At 42.7% G+C, this 13,751-nt stretch overlaps 1 protein-coding gene across 1 annotated transcript in view; it reads right to left on the bottom strand.

Moving 5' to 3' along the window:
• LOC104950421 (dynein heavy chain 2, axonemal-like) overlaps window positions 1–13,461 on the bottom strand; it is an 18,992-nt gene extending 5,531 nt beyond the window's left edge. Inside the window, exons 1-26 of the mRNA XM_010776942.1 lie at window positions 13,351–13,461; window positions 12,936–13,077; window positions 12,475–12,644; window positions 12,013–12,129; window positions 11,748–11,912; window positions 11,548–11,670; window positions 11,227–11,375; window positions 11,020–11,086; window positions 10,264–10,414; window positions 10,016–10,164; window positions 9,757–9,890; window positions 9,504–9,648; window positions 9,195–9,394; window positions 8,872–8,998; window positions 8,407–8,593; window positions 7,686–7,834; window positions 7,285–7,468; window positions 6,553–6,737; window positions 6,236–6,427; window positions 5,840–6,024; window positions 5,093–5,321; window positions 4,601–4,781; window positions 2,382–2,581; window positions 1,889–1,963; window positions 913–1,063; window positions 310–777 (exon numbers count right to left, since the gene is read on the bottom strand). Coding sequence (XP_010775244.1) covers window positions 623–777; window positions 913–1,063; window positions 1,889–1,963; window positions 2,382–2,581; window positions 4,601–4,781; window positions 5,093–5,321; window positions 5,840–6,024; window positions 6,236–6,427; window positions 6,553–6,737; window positions 7,285–7,468; window positions 7,686–7,834; window positions 8,407–8,593; window positions 8,872–8,998; window positions 9,195–9,394; window positions 9,504–9,648; window positions 9,757–9,890; window positions 10,016–10,164; window positions 10,264–10,414; window positions 11,020–11,086; window positions 11,227–11,375; window positions 11,548–11,670; window positions 11,748–11,912; window positions 12,013–12,129; window positions 12,475–12,644; window positions 12,936–13,077; window positions 13,351–13,413 — 3,975 coding nt within the window. The 5' untranslated portion in view covers window positions 13,414–13,461 and the 3' untranslated portion in view covers window positions 310–622. The remainder of the gene's footprint in view (window positions 1–309; window positions 778–912; window positions 1,064–1,888; window positions 1,964–2,381; window positions 2,582–4,600; window positions 4,782–5,092; window positions 5,322–5,839; window positions 6,025–6,235; window positions 6,428–6,552; window positions 6,738–7,284; window positions 7,469–7,685; window positions 7,835–8,406; window positions 8,594–8,871; window positions 8,999–9,194; window positions 9,395–9,503; window positions 9,649–9,756; window positions 9,891–10,015; window positions 10,165–10,263; window positions 10,415–11,019; window positions 11,087–11,226; window positions 11,376–11,547; window positions 11,671–11,747; window positions 11,913–12,012; window positions 12,130–12,474; window positions 12,645–12,935; window positions 13,078–13,350) is intronic.
• Between the last annotated feature and the right edge of the window lie 290 nt (window positions 13,462–13,751).

Below are 13,751 nucleotides of genomic sequence, written 5' to 3'. Positions count from 1 at the left end.
GTGTGTGTGTGTGTGTGTGTGTGTGTGTGTGTCTGTGTGTCTGTCTGTCTGTCTGTCTGTCTGTGTGTGTGTGTGTGTGTGTGTGTGTGTGTGTGTGTGTGTGTGTGTGTGTGTGTGTGTGTGTGTGTGTGTGTGTGTGTGTGTGTGTGTGTGTGTGTGTGTGTATGTATGTATGTTTGTATGTGTGTGTGTCTGTTGTCGATGTTTGAGCAGGGTAAAAAGGGGGTCAGTGTGGAAAGACTGATGCTGGTCTGTAAAGAGGCTGACAGACGAGAATAAAAAGGAAATGAAGATACAAAGAAGCCTTACCAGAATTGAGTCAGACCAACTTCAAAGTATCAAAGAATGACTGATTGTCAGAGGCCAGGTGTGGTGACCTGTTTCATAGAATGCAAAACATTTGAGAAGTAAAACAGTGTTTTAATTTAAAATACATTTTGCAGTGTATTGAAGCCTTGAGTCCATTTCAATCCAGTAACAAACAGCTCTAACAATAAATAATATTCCTCAGTAAAAAATAGTCAGCGGTTGTGTGTGTGTGTGTGTGTGTGTGTGTGTGTGTGTGTGTGTGTGTGTGTGTGTGTGTGTGTGTGACTGTGTGTGTGTGTGTGTGTGAAAGCATTTAGTTGTCCAGGCTCAACAGGAGAGCAGTCCCTCTCTTGATCCAATGGTCTGGGGTCACAGCTCCAGATTTGAGTTCTATACCGACCACAAAAGAAGGCCGGCCTGATCCCCCCGAACGCACCGGGAAGTAGTAACACGGACACAGGTACACACCTGCACACACAAGAGAAACAGACAGAGTTGAGACCACAGTGCATGACATCACGGACTATATACAAACAGATGGAGAAAATCAGAACTGATGATGAATAGTGCAGAAATCCCCCGCAAAAGTCCCAAACTACTCACCCTTGGCCGCCTTCTTGCGGTTCTCCACAGGCTTGAAGTGGATGGTTGGGATGGGGCAGACCATCTGCATGGGCTCAGCCTCCACTAGACAGGAGTTCCTCTTGTCCCAACCAGCCCCCTCCAAGAACAAACCTCGGACAAATACTCCATCCTGTAGGGGGAGGCAGGGAGTGAGTAGGGAAACAAGGGAGAAAAGGGAGGGGGGAATCATGAAGTACAAGGTGAGATATTAACACTTGGTTGGAGGTCACATTTCGTAAACAATGTTTATGACACACAGCCATGCCAATTAGTTAATGTAAAGTGGGAGGGGTGAAAACAAAGGAAAGATAAAGGCTGCAGGGGAGAGGGAGGAGAGAAGAGAGAGTGAAGGAAGAGGCAACGAGGAGGAGGGGAGAAGAGCAGGGAGGAAAGGGAAGAGAAAAAAATGAGATTGGTAAAAAAAAAAGAGTGGGAAGCAGTAGGTCATGAGGGAGAGAGTGAAGTAAGAGAACTGCCAAAGAGAAAGATGGAGGGAAGAAGAGAGAAGAGGGAAAGGACAAAAGAAGAAGGAGGGGAAGAGAAGAACAAACAAGGAAAGATAAGTTCTGACATTAGTCAAGAGTCAGAGAGCTTAAAAGAAGCAAGAAGGAAGCAGCACAAAAGACAGGAAGAATGAAACAAGATGAAGTGAGTGAGAAAAAAAGAGCTACAATGACAGACATTCTGAGGGGGGAGCAACAAGACCAATTAAACATCGTCTCTCAGAGTCAAAGTGCTTTGTAAGAGAATCCAAATGCAAGAGCAGATTTGAGGATAAGCTTTGAATGATAATGCGCTTTTCAGGAAAAAAGAGTCAATGTTTGAGTGGAAATGAAAAATGTGATGAAAAGTGCCGATGACAGCTGAAAGCTAATGACTCGGGAAAAAAGTGGTCTGATGGTAAGTATATGGAAATCGTTATGGAAATAGAAGTGTGTGTGGAGGAGGGAGTCACCTTGGGCGGGTAGAGGAGGTTGCTGTTGTCCACAGTGGACACGGTGAACTCCCAAGACAGCGTGTCCACTGATATCTGAAACACCAGAGGGACAAGAGTTAATTAACAAGGCAAGAAGGACATTTCCATTCATTGTAAGCAGAGACATATTTAAATAGTACTAAACAGTAAGTGTTAATGCATGCATGTTAAATATATATTGCTTGAGGCAGCTAATGTGCAGTTACTTTAAGTGCAGTGGTTGTTGGCTGTGAGATGCTGAGAGGCTGAGATTAATGTATGGACTCAACAGAGCGAGAGAAAGGGGAACTCAGCAGGTTCTTTATGCCAAAGCTGCACAGGGGGAGAGTGCAATGTGTTTCCCAGGCTACATCTTGTAGTTTTGATAATTGTTTCACAGTTGAAGCTTCTGTACACATATGTCGTTCACATATTTCCTAATGTATTGAGACTGTCTTCATGCCTATGTGGATGCGGGTGTGTGAACTCTCACGTTGTGCTGTCGAGCAGAGGACTGCAGCACAGCGGTGAGGAAACCGTTGGGAAAGGTGAAGGCAGAGAGCCAGAAGAGGGTGGGGGGCTGGGCCGTCAGTGCCCACTGTGCAAACTGATTGACTCGCTGGCAAAGATCCCGGGTCCACGCTGCCAGGGGCTTCAGTGAGGGGTACGCCTGGTGGACAGAGAGAGAGAGAGAGAGAGGGAGGGAGAGAGAGAGAGAGAGAGAGAGAGAGACGTGAAAATCTACAGTCATTTCACACTGCAGCTGTCGGCAGCCAATTATAATACACGGGTGGTGTTGTATCACATTTTCTCAGGTGAGGTGTGCACGCAGTTAGTTTTAGACTTTTACTTCCTTTGGTTGATAACATATTTACATGATATAACGAGAACCACAAGATATTAAGAACATATTCTGCAATATGATAATCATGATGTAGCCTACATGAAAGTAAAATAATAATTGTCATAGCTGTTTAATAACTCAATTACATTATTGTGTAAAAACATGTCAACGAAATGCATTTCATTAATAAATAAATAAATACATTACTCAGCTACTTGCATGTAAGAAAATTGTGTAACTTTAGGAAGGTTGCCATATCTTCTTTTTCCAGGTTTCTCTGTGTCCTTTTATTTATTTTGTTGACTACTATACAAAACAAACGAACACTTTGTTGCATGTTCACACAACGATTCACACACACATTCTATAGACACACACTAAGTGGACTAGGGGGACGAAAGCATTTGTGCATGTTTGAAACCCACGGAGGGAGCAACCATACCATCAGTGATGTCATTACCTCCATACATTTGCAATATGTTCATGCACATCTCTTCCATATTTTGTACATGCACATATGCTATACAGCCTCAACAGTTACAAAGAACCCCCCCCCCCCACACACACACACACACACACACACACACACACACACACACACACACACACACACACACACACACACAGCAGAGCCTTGTGAAGAAACCAGATACAAAATGGCCGGAGACCGAGAGGCAGGCAGGCCAAAATTAAAGCCATGAGTCTGTGAGCTCAGAACTAATGACAGACTGCCATGCCAAGGAGGGGAGGAGAAGAGAGGGATGGAGGGATGAATAAGGAGGGAGAGTCTGTGAGGGGCTGCTGTTGCTGCTTGGACCAGATGAGGCAGATTGAGAGGGATGAGAGCATGAAGTAGAAAAAAAGGAATGAGATAGAGACAGAGATGAAGTAGACAGTGATTAAACCAAAGTACGCAAAAAAGAAATTGAACAAGTGGTCTGTTTACAAGTGGTCAGTAGAATATAAAAGAGCAGCTCAACTGGAGGACACACACACACACACACACACACACACACACACACACACACACACACACACACACACACACACACACACACACACACACACACACACACACACACACACAAACAGTAATAGAACTAATCTGTCACTTCAACACCCTTTTATTGTCGTCACTGCTTTCTAGTCTGGATCTATTGCAATTGCCGTGCACTCACAAGCTGGGTGATTGGGCCATTGTTTGCTGATTTGCATCTTTATTGATAGATGTAGCAGAATTCCCGTGAAAATAACTGGTTTTGATTTGTTTTGCAATCAGATACTTTGTTTCGCCATCAAAATGTGACACTTTGTTAGATAGGAACTTCCTAGGTGTACTATGATTTACTTTATTCATACTGTATCTATTGATGGTTGCCTACTTGGTCCCATGCTGGTCTGTGTTGTAACATAAAGTATACTACTTGAGAGTATTAGTTTGGGCAAGCAAACTGTGCATAGACAGAATAAAAGGAGGAGGGATAGTGACTGACAATTGTCTTTCTGATTCAAAATGAATTGAAGAATTTATCGAGGATAAAAAAAGTCCTCTTTTTATTTAAGCCTATTATTTTGTAAATGTTCTGTGTGTAAGGCAGTTATATTTTATCATTAAGTGCTGGAAAAAAGATTTTTTGATAAGTATATGCCAAGCAGACAGTATTTTCTTACATTATATTGCGCTTTTTCGCTATGTTACTCAATACTTTTTGCCAAATAAATTACTTGTATAACTATAATTTCCAAGTGTAATGCCTTAATATTTACATTCACATAATTCCAATCTCAATTTAAGTCACCCAATTTCACTACTAATACACATAGCATCTCTATTTAAACAGGCGCATGATTTGCTCCTCTTAGAGTACCACTATAACATGAGATGTGGAGTTCATACATGATGGTCTCCAGCAGCAAGTTGTATCTCTGGATCTCTTGCAGCAGCACCACATTAAGAGGGGTGGGGTTGTCCTGGAGGAGCGACCTTGTGCCCTCGTAGTCGATCATTGCTGGGATCTTCCCACGAACATCTGCCAACAACTCTAATACCTGCAATGACGTTCCAAAGAGCACAAAATCAGATGAGACATGAGGCTCTGACCAAGCATTTGCAGCTGGGTAGAATTAGAGGACTTACAATGGTTCAAACTAAGTCTCTTGATAAACACACTCATACACCAAGAACAGTCACGCTGTAAGCCATGCCACAACGAGCACAATAAAGGAGCGGGATGATGAGATTGCATAGCTGAAAGCGTCATCAGTTTTTGTTTGAACCTAGATCGAGCCTGAGATTGTTGTGCATATAAATAAATGGTTGGTCTCATCTCATGCCAGTCTATGACCTACTCCCCCCTCACCTTATCTTCTCTACTTTGCCCAGCAGCAGAGGAGCTGGTGACCTGGGGCTGCAGGGAGAGCAGGGTGTCAAACAGCGTCCTGGTCTCAGCGATCTGACTGGCAATGTCAGCATTAGAGTGCTGGCCGAACACCTCAGGGTGCTCTGTGGGTGGCAGCATGCTGATGTATTCCTTGTATGAGGCCTGGGCACCGTCACGGGGGATGTAGTAGGAGGTTAAGGAGGAAAACCTGAGAGAAAGGGGTTTGCAGAATACAAAGTCAGGGATCCTGTATGTAATGGTTTACAATTCCCAGTTTCCCCATAGAGATTAATGTCATCTTATTGAATGTACTTCAATGGTATAGCATCAAAAAAACAAATAAAACACTAAATAAAAACAAATACTTCCCCTTTATATTTGTGATTGTTTGGTTATAAATGAAGGAGGGAGTGGAAAGAGAATGGGTACATGTAAGTAATAAAGGAAACAATTGCCCTGGAATAATGGTACTTTAAGGTGTTGAAGTGCAACAATTTGTCAGCATTTTTGAAGTTGTGATATTCTGATTGTGCACTTGGTGGTGCTGGCACTCTGCGAGCTGCCAGGAGCTGCCTGGAGCAGCAGCAGGCAGTTTAAAGTGGCCTCTGGCACATTGACACGGCCACACTTGCTTTTAACATTGAAAATATATTTTGAGGACGGTATGCTTTCAAAGATTAAAATATGTCTAAATATCTGTGTAATGTGTGTGTTTCAACGTCTTACTTGAAGAAGGGCTGGCTTACGGAAGCATCACAGAAGTAGTCGTTGATGTATGTGGTTAGAAGACGTCTGTCCCAGTCATCCGTCACATGACCTCCATAGTTGACCCCAGCAATGAGGTACTTCAGAGCATCCCAGGGAATCTCCTCATACTCCTCCAGGTAGAGACTGAGCAGATTCTCACTCACCTAGAGGGCATCAAAAGGAAGATCTTAACAGGTTCACTTTGAAATGCAAAATACAGAACATAAGTAAAGCAAGTCAAAAATCCTTGCTGCATGAATTATAAATACACAGGGTAATAAATGAATTTGAAATAGATTGTTATGATCAATTACTCTGACAGGGTATTAAATGGCTTTTATAACTTCAGCTGTCAGTATCAGAAGAGGCTCTGACCTCAAAGTCAGAATCGTTGAATCCATAGATAATGTTCCAGCCAAGCTGGAGGAACTTCTTCCTTTCCAGCAGGATGCTGTGAAAAAAGCAGAGGGAGAAGAGCATCTTCCTGTAGAATACTGGTTTGGAGCAGCGGTTGAATTGAGCCTCTGTCACCAGCTGGTACAGACGCTTCATGTTGGCTTTCACACCCTGAGGACAGAAGAGGGCAGTGTTAACACTATGGAAGGTTACATGTAGGATGTTACGATTACTGTTAACATGTGTAGGACAATAACACCCAAATATCTCATGTCTGTATGTGTGAGCGCCTGCACCTTTGGTGGTTCAGTGGTCATCTTGATGCCAGCCTGCAGGATGCTAATGGGAAATTCGGGGTGTGGTGAGGAGCTGAGCCAGAGTCTGAAGTTTGGGTGGGGCTTCTGTAGCGATTCCACCAGCTTATCCAACTCAGGCATCCACGAGAGGGAGAGGTGGCAGTTGGCAAGGAACACCCAGTGACCTGAGCAGAGAAAAACAGGGTGTGAGGTAAACAGGCTGCGGATAATGGTGATTATAGCACCTACAGTATACTAAGTATTCCAAATAAGTGGTTATTTAAATATTTGTGGATATTGGATGTAAAAGTCAAGGAAGGAAGTTGTCTAAATGTAATGTATTTTTTAACCAAATATCATCACTAATTTTCTATAAATCTGACACCAAAAAGCAGTACTTTTTTACAAGGCCCCAAACAAATGGTATTTATTGGATTACACAGAATTCACCTGGAAAAGCATTAGGGTGATACTTCTGAGCCGGTTTAATTAAATAGCTACTAAGACTATTCCAGCCAAATTCTCCATTAGGTTGCGCTTGATATCTTCCTCTGGAATTCACAATATTTTAGACTTCTGGAATGCAAAACGTAGTTATCTTTTGTGTGTTCAGGTAAATTTGTGGATTAAATGACAAGTACACTTTGTCAAGCACAAGCGACCTTTGAGACAAAAAAACACTTATAAGAAACATAATGAAAGATAAAGAAAGAACAACAATGAGGGTCTTACCATTCTTGACGCCCTCCTCTATCATTCTCTTGGCTATTGGAGCCTGTCCCTGGCCCAGAGAGAGAGCGTGGAAGTCCTTGCTCATACCGGAGGCCTCAGCCAGCTGCAGCAGGGCTCCTGTGGGGTCCACCCCAGGGCACAGGACAAAGACTAAAGGAGTCCTGCTGGTAGACTCCTCCACAACCTAGGAAGAGAACAGAGTTAGTGGAACAAAAAGAACAGAGAAAGAAAGTGAGAATAGATGAGCCGACAAGGTGTACGTTTTGTATTGAGTGACAATCAAACAGAATTAGGCACATGGAATGTTTGAAACATTTGTTTCATTCAAATTCAAAGCTTCAAACCTAACAGTCGAGACAGAAGAAGCAACAGGGGTTGAATAGATTACAGCAGACACTCACCGCCTTCATATCGAGAACAGGCGGCTCCACAAAGCGAGAGCCGAGGTTGTTCACTATGAAGGAGGTGACGCACAAGGAGACACGGTCCTGACGCAGAGAGCGCACTATCAGCATCTTCTGGAGCTCGTTACAGTTAGTATCCCAATCACCTGGGAAGGAACCAAAGAGAGGGAGGGTAAACAGGGGTACAAGCAGGCAGTTTGGTAATAAGACAGGAACATGTGTGATTCAAATCAGGAAATCATACTGAACAAAGGCTTTAATGAGGGCAAAGGCCAAGAAAAATCTAAAACAGTTAAATATTTCAGAAGAAATATTCATACTGAATAAAACGTAGTCAAATATAATTCTTACAAATGAAGAAGACATGAGTTCATCACCACCAGGGTAATATGCTGTGAGTCCTTTTTGTTTGCAGTGATATTGTGTACACTGTCCAGTCACAGCCACTCCAGCTGTACTGACATTCTTCCTATTGTTGTTTCAAAAGAAGCTGACCCATAAACACACGTGTCTAATACAGAAACCATGTACAAGTATGCAAAACTTGCTCTATTGTCTCTGTCATACTTCTACAAAACCTTGTGAATGAACAGCGGTTTTTCTCAAACACACATATCAGACATCTGCAATTTAACTTCATTGTTCCTGGTGGGAAATATTTTAGTTTTTAAAAAAATACGCAAGAAGAAAAGAAGAACCTCAACGAACACACACGGACCTGGAAGTGTAGAATTCTCTGGCTCAGCACTGGTGAACCAAAGGTTCCAGTCTCGAGGGTACTGTTCAAAGGAAGCCATGATGCCATGGAAGTTTGGCAGCTTGTCCAGCTCTGTGATGTGGTCCCAGCTGGAGTCCACCAGCCAACTGGTACAGGGGTTGTCCATCTGATCCTCCCTATCGAGAACCTAGAAGCAAACCCATCAATCAGTCCCGCTTTCATCAGTGTATCAATAAATAGACCAAACAACACATCAATCAGAAATTCACTGGCAAAGAAAGATAGTAAAATGAATCCCCTAATGGCTATGGAAATCTTGGGAAAATGGTTTGATGATTTCATTCACAGAGGAATGCCTTTTTGGGCATTACGTGTGTTCCAAGCTTTGAGAACAAAAGGTATGTCCTGTTGGATTATCTTAAATCGAATAAGGCAAAAACAAGAGTGTGTTGTGTGTTTTCTTACGAGCCCCCCTCTGAGGAAGAAGCTGTATTCATCCATGTTGAGTTTGCCAGCCACCTCCAGGATTTTAGCACACATCTGAAAGCTGAAGAGCAGCTTATGGACTTCAAACAGACCACGACATGTGTACCTGCAGAGGAAAACACCTGAGTGAGATCAGGTTTCTGACAGACCATATCAGAAACTTCCAATTTCAATAAATAAACTGATAGAAATGTCTTTATCATGGACCTTGTCTGATTATCAAACATCAACATTCATACAACTTTGATTGCATGCAAACAGACACAATTCATAAAATCCCCTCTTAATGTACCCTTGCTTACTTGTATACAGCGTATGTGTGGTAGTCATTGAGGTTGGTGATCCTCTCCTCCAGCTTGTGGCTGCGCTTGCTCTTTTCTATGCTATGGTTGAACAGGTTAATGTAGGCATCCAGTGAGAACTGGTACATCGGGTCTATGCGTCCCATGTCGTTAAGAATGAAGAAGAGAATGGACGCTCGCTGGGCACAAGAGCGATAGGCCTGGTAAGAGAGATCATTTTAAGTTAAAAACACATACTGTATCCATAAAGGGTTTGATCATAAGACCCAAATCCCCCTCCGCCCCAGTCCCTTCATTCCTACACCTGACCTCTCTGGCAGAGTCAATGTCGATCTCAGTCTGTTCGCTGCTCTCCAGCTGCTCTGAAACCTCAGTGGATGTCACTTTGGATGTCTGCAGGGTGTTCACCAGCTGCACATCATCCAGCAGCGATCCAGTCGCCTCATTCAGCAGCCTGGTAGAGTAGATACACACATTCAACATACAACAAATAATATACAGGACGAGTAAAAACTGTACAATAAACAGAGGGAACTATTATTACTGGTACTAGCCCAATGACCTTAGGATCTCATCCTCCAGCTCCTGAAGGCTTTTCTTGCCGGCTGCAATGCTGATCACCAAAGAGTCCTTCTGTTCTTCAAGCTCTGGACGCTCCTTTCGCACCACAATTCCAAGTAGTTGTGCTTCCAGACCCTGGAAATTCACAATCCCATACACAAAGAGACAGTTTAAGGAAGCAATGAATACTCTCAAACTGTATGTGAACAGAAATAAAAACTCAATTATGAACTGGAGCAAAAACAAATACAAACACACACCTGCTCCTTGACAGCAAAGTTGACAATGGTGGTCTTTGTAGAAATCTCTGGTGTGTAGTGGGGGTTAGACAGTTTGGTGGTGATGTAGAAGCGAAACTCTGGATTGTACTCCACCTCCTTATCACCCAGCTTCAATATCAGCCTACCGCCTTGAAAAAGCACACACAACAACACACCCTAAAAGTTAGCATTTACTAGTTTAAACACTTCGACAGATGCCATTTTATTTTTTTGTGTCAATGTCTGACCTATTCGTGTCAGGGACTTGTTAAGAATTGGATTGAGAGAGGGGTCCAACTCCTCCTGGACATTCTGCAGCAAAACAGGATTCCCAAACTGGATGGATTGCTCCAGCACCCGCAGGTAGTCTGGCATCTGAAAGTCGATCACCTTCAGACCCTGCACATGTGGACACACAGGAGGAGACGCAGGAGAACAGAAAGAGGCAGAGCGCAGAGATAAGTTACGTTATCAAATCAAAGCTTGACATTTTTATTAAAAGTTACGGGACAAATGTCATTTATATCAAAGTCCTTAAAATCAGTTCTAAGTCTTTCTATTATATTATCAGAAAAATACATGTTTGAAAACTATTGGTCTTCTGCATGCAACATTTTAGTTGTAAATATATGTCATTGTTAGATAATTTGACTGAATTCACAGATTTTTTCTGGAAAATCTTCAAGAAATTCGGAAAAAATATAGTACAAATATGTATTATTTCTGCAGAAATGTAATCATTCTACATAAAAGTTAGCGCGTTATTGTGTTAAAGCATTAATTAATTAACGGCGACAGTTATTTTAGTGCGAATTAACAGTTTTTTATTTAATTATTATTATTATTATTTTGAAAGTCAGCTACTCACTGACTCTGAATACACATACAGAAAATCATGCGATTAATCGCAATGACACATTTGAATCGTTTCCCAGCACTAGTAAAGAAAAGACACAATAACATTGAATAGGAATCAGAATACGATCCACTGAGAAAAGACTCACCCTTTTCATCTCCATATTCTTGATCCACTTCAGAGATTGGCCTTGAGGGTCCACCATCAGCGGCCATCTTGAAAAAAGGAAAGGAAATGTTATAAGTCAAAGTGTATCCACAGAATGAAACACATGTTTTGTTTTGTCAACTTAAGAAACTGGAATACAGCTTCTCTTAATAAATAACTTTACTTAAGTGTGTCTACACGTACTGACCGGTTTCCACGAGTCACGATAACTCCATTCTCAGTAGAGAAAGCGTCAGAGGGCAGGCCCTGTATGTTCCAGTCCCTCACTGCTGTGGGCCTGGACAGAAAAACTGCAAAACTGAACCCTGGTGAGCAGGGGATGGCTAAGTCCAGTACCTGAGGAAAAGAAGCAACCAGAGAGCGAGAGGGAAATAAAGATAGAGAGGAGAAAGACAAAGAAAGCGTAGTGTAAATCATGGGGTGTGCTTGTGAAATTACATTCTAAGGATATTACTTTTTACTGAGCTGCGCATGATGTTATTGTATGTTTCTGAGGTGTGTGTCTCACCCCCTGCATCCAGATGGCGAGAAGCTCGTCCCTGTAGTTGGAAAGGAAGGGTCCCATGTAGGACAGGTAAGACGCTGCTAGCAAACAGTCTCCCACCAGGTATCCCATGTTTTCTTCAAGACCCTGAGGAACACACACGCTGATCACAATCGAGTAGGATAAAGGTTCTTGTTTTTGTTGTGTTTGTGTGCATGGCTTACAGTAACTCTCTCCTCCCAGCGAACCCTCTCTCCAGCAAGTCCCGTCACCAGTTTGTCAGCTCGGTCCAGTTTCACCTCCATTTCCTCTGATTTCTGCCTTAAACTCTCCTTCGTGGCCAGCTTCTCACCAAGCTCCTTTTGCAGCTGGTCCAGCTTCTCCGCCACCTGTTCAAGCACACAGACACACATCAAATAAGTTACAACCTTTATATTCGCAAATGTTGCACTAGAATAGGCTGTTTTTGATATGGACTGGGCTCCATACCTCTTGTAGTTTGCTCTGGGCCGAGGCCATGGCAGCCTGTTTCTCTTCAAGCTGGGACGTGGCAGCATTCAGTTGGGCCCGCTTTGGCTCCACCACCCTGAAGGCATTCCCATAAACCTGGAAGAACAACATGCACATCCATGGATTTAGTTTTGCTTTCTATTTGACTTTTTATGTATTCGATTCGATTCACAACATTCCAAAACATTAATAGAATTTCATGAAAATAACTGCAAATGTAATGCTATCTAATGAGAAAAAGATAGCATTACAGGACACAAATAACTGAACCATCAAAAAAGCTAAACTAAAAAACAATATAACAAATACTTCTCATTGTTTTTGTGATAGCTGTTGCTGTGCTTTGTGTTTGCTGCATACATTAAAATACTAACAATTGACACAATCATTTATTACAAATTATGAATTGTAAACTATTATGGCAAGTGTACACCCTCTTACCTCCATGGCTCGGACCCACATGCAGAGGGACTTGGCAGCCAGCGACACCTTGCCGATGATCTCCGGCTGGAAGTCCACCTGCCTGCAGTACCGGCTGATCTTCTTCAACACACGGTCCGAGATGTTGTCCTTGTCGAAGTTAACTAACGTTTTGATGAAGTTGGACTCACCTGTCAGAAACAAGGTCAGATTGTCAGAAAACCAAGAGGCTTAGTTAAATGAATTCTACCTTACCTTTATTTACCTTTTTTTTGTCTATTTACACACATTTTGGGGTAAGCCATTTCTAGTATAAAAAAACGGGTCCACACTGAAAGGATTTCTAATATAGTATTGGTGATTTATTTTTCAGTAACACCTTTTCTTCACTCTGTACACAATCTGTGCACTTCTGTTTTCCCAATCCTCCTCCTCCTCCTCCTCCTCCTCCTCCCTAAATACTGCATGTTGCTGTCTCTCACCTATCTGCCTCTTGGCCTCTGCCCAGGTAGGCTCTTTGCCCAGAAGGGTCATGACCGCCGTCATCACCGTCTCCACCAGGGTCGGGGGGCGGCCATACGACTTGATCTCTGTCATGTCCTTCTTATTGAGAGACTCCAGAGCCTATGTGTGAAAAGAGGAAGGAAAAGGAACATCCACAAAAACATTTGTGGATGTAGGAAGATAAGTCATAATGTTTGACCTCCAGAAAGTACACACACAACAATGACAAGGTGCTTACAGTGTAGCAGAGAAATGGAGCAGTCACTCACACTCATACAGTTCAACAAATATCAAGGGAATTATTTAACTGGACACACTAATGGAGGAAGTGTGAACAGAGATAACGCAGACAGAGGGATGGATTAGTAAAAAGTCAACAGGAAGGAGCCTCACCCTCATGGCATCTTGCAGTGCTGGCAGGACCTCGTCCAGATCTCTCTGTGCGTTCTCAGCCATGGCTTTACACTGCAGCTCTTCTGCCTTGATTTTCTTACTGCTAGCACTCACCACCTAAACACAAACAGAATATGTGTAAGTAGGTTGCGAAACCACATCACTTCCTTGAACAAATGAGTTCTTTAATCCATTAAGTTAGTGCAGTGGTTCTCAAACTTTTTCTGTCAGGCCCCCCCTTTGGAGAAAAAAAAAAGTCGGGCCCCCCCAACACAAATAGTCAGGCTCAGTGGCGGCGCCAGAGATTCTATTTTGGGGGTGCTGTGGGGTAGCTTGACGTTTCATAGAGGGTGCTCAAACATTTAGGGTTTCCCATTAATGTACTTGTCGCTACAGTGGAA

The sequence above is a fragment of the Notothenia coriiceps genome, unplaced genomic scaffold (genome assembly GCF_000735185.1).
Source record: "Notothenia coriiceps isolate Sejong01 unplaced genomic scaffold, NC01 NC01_scaffold00000339, whole genome shotgun sequence".
NCBI lineage: Eukaryota > Metazoa > Chordata > Actinopteri > Perciformes > Nototheniidae > Notothenia > Notothenia coriiceps.
The sequence above is the reverse complement of the archived record's forward strand: the minus strand, read 5'-3'. Positions and strand labels throughout refer to the sequence as shown.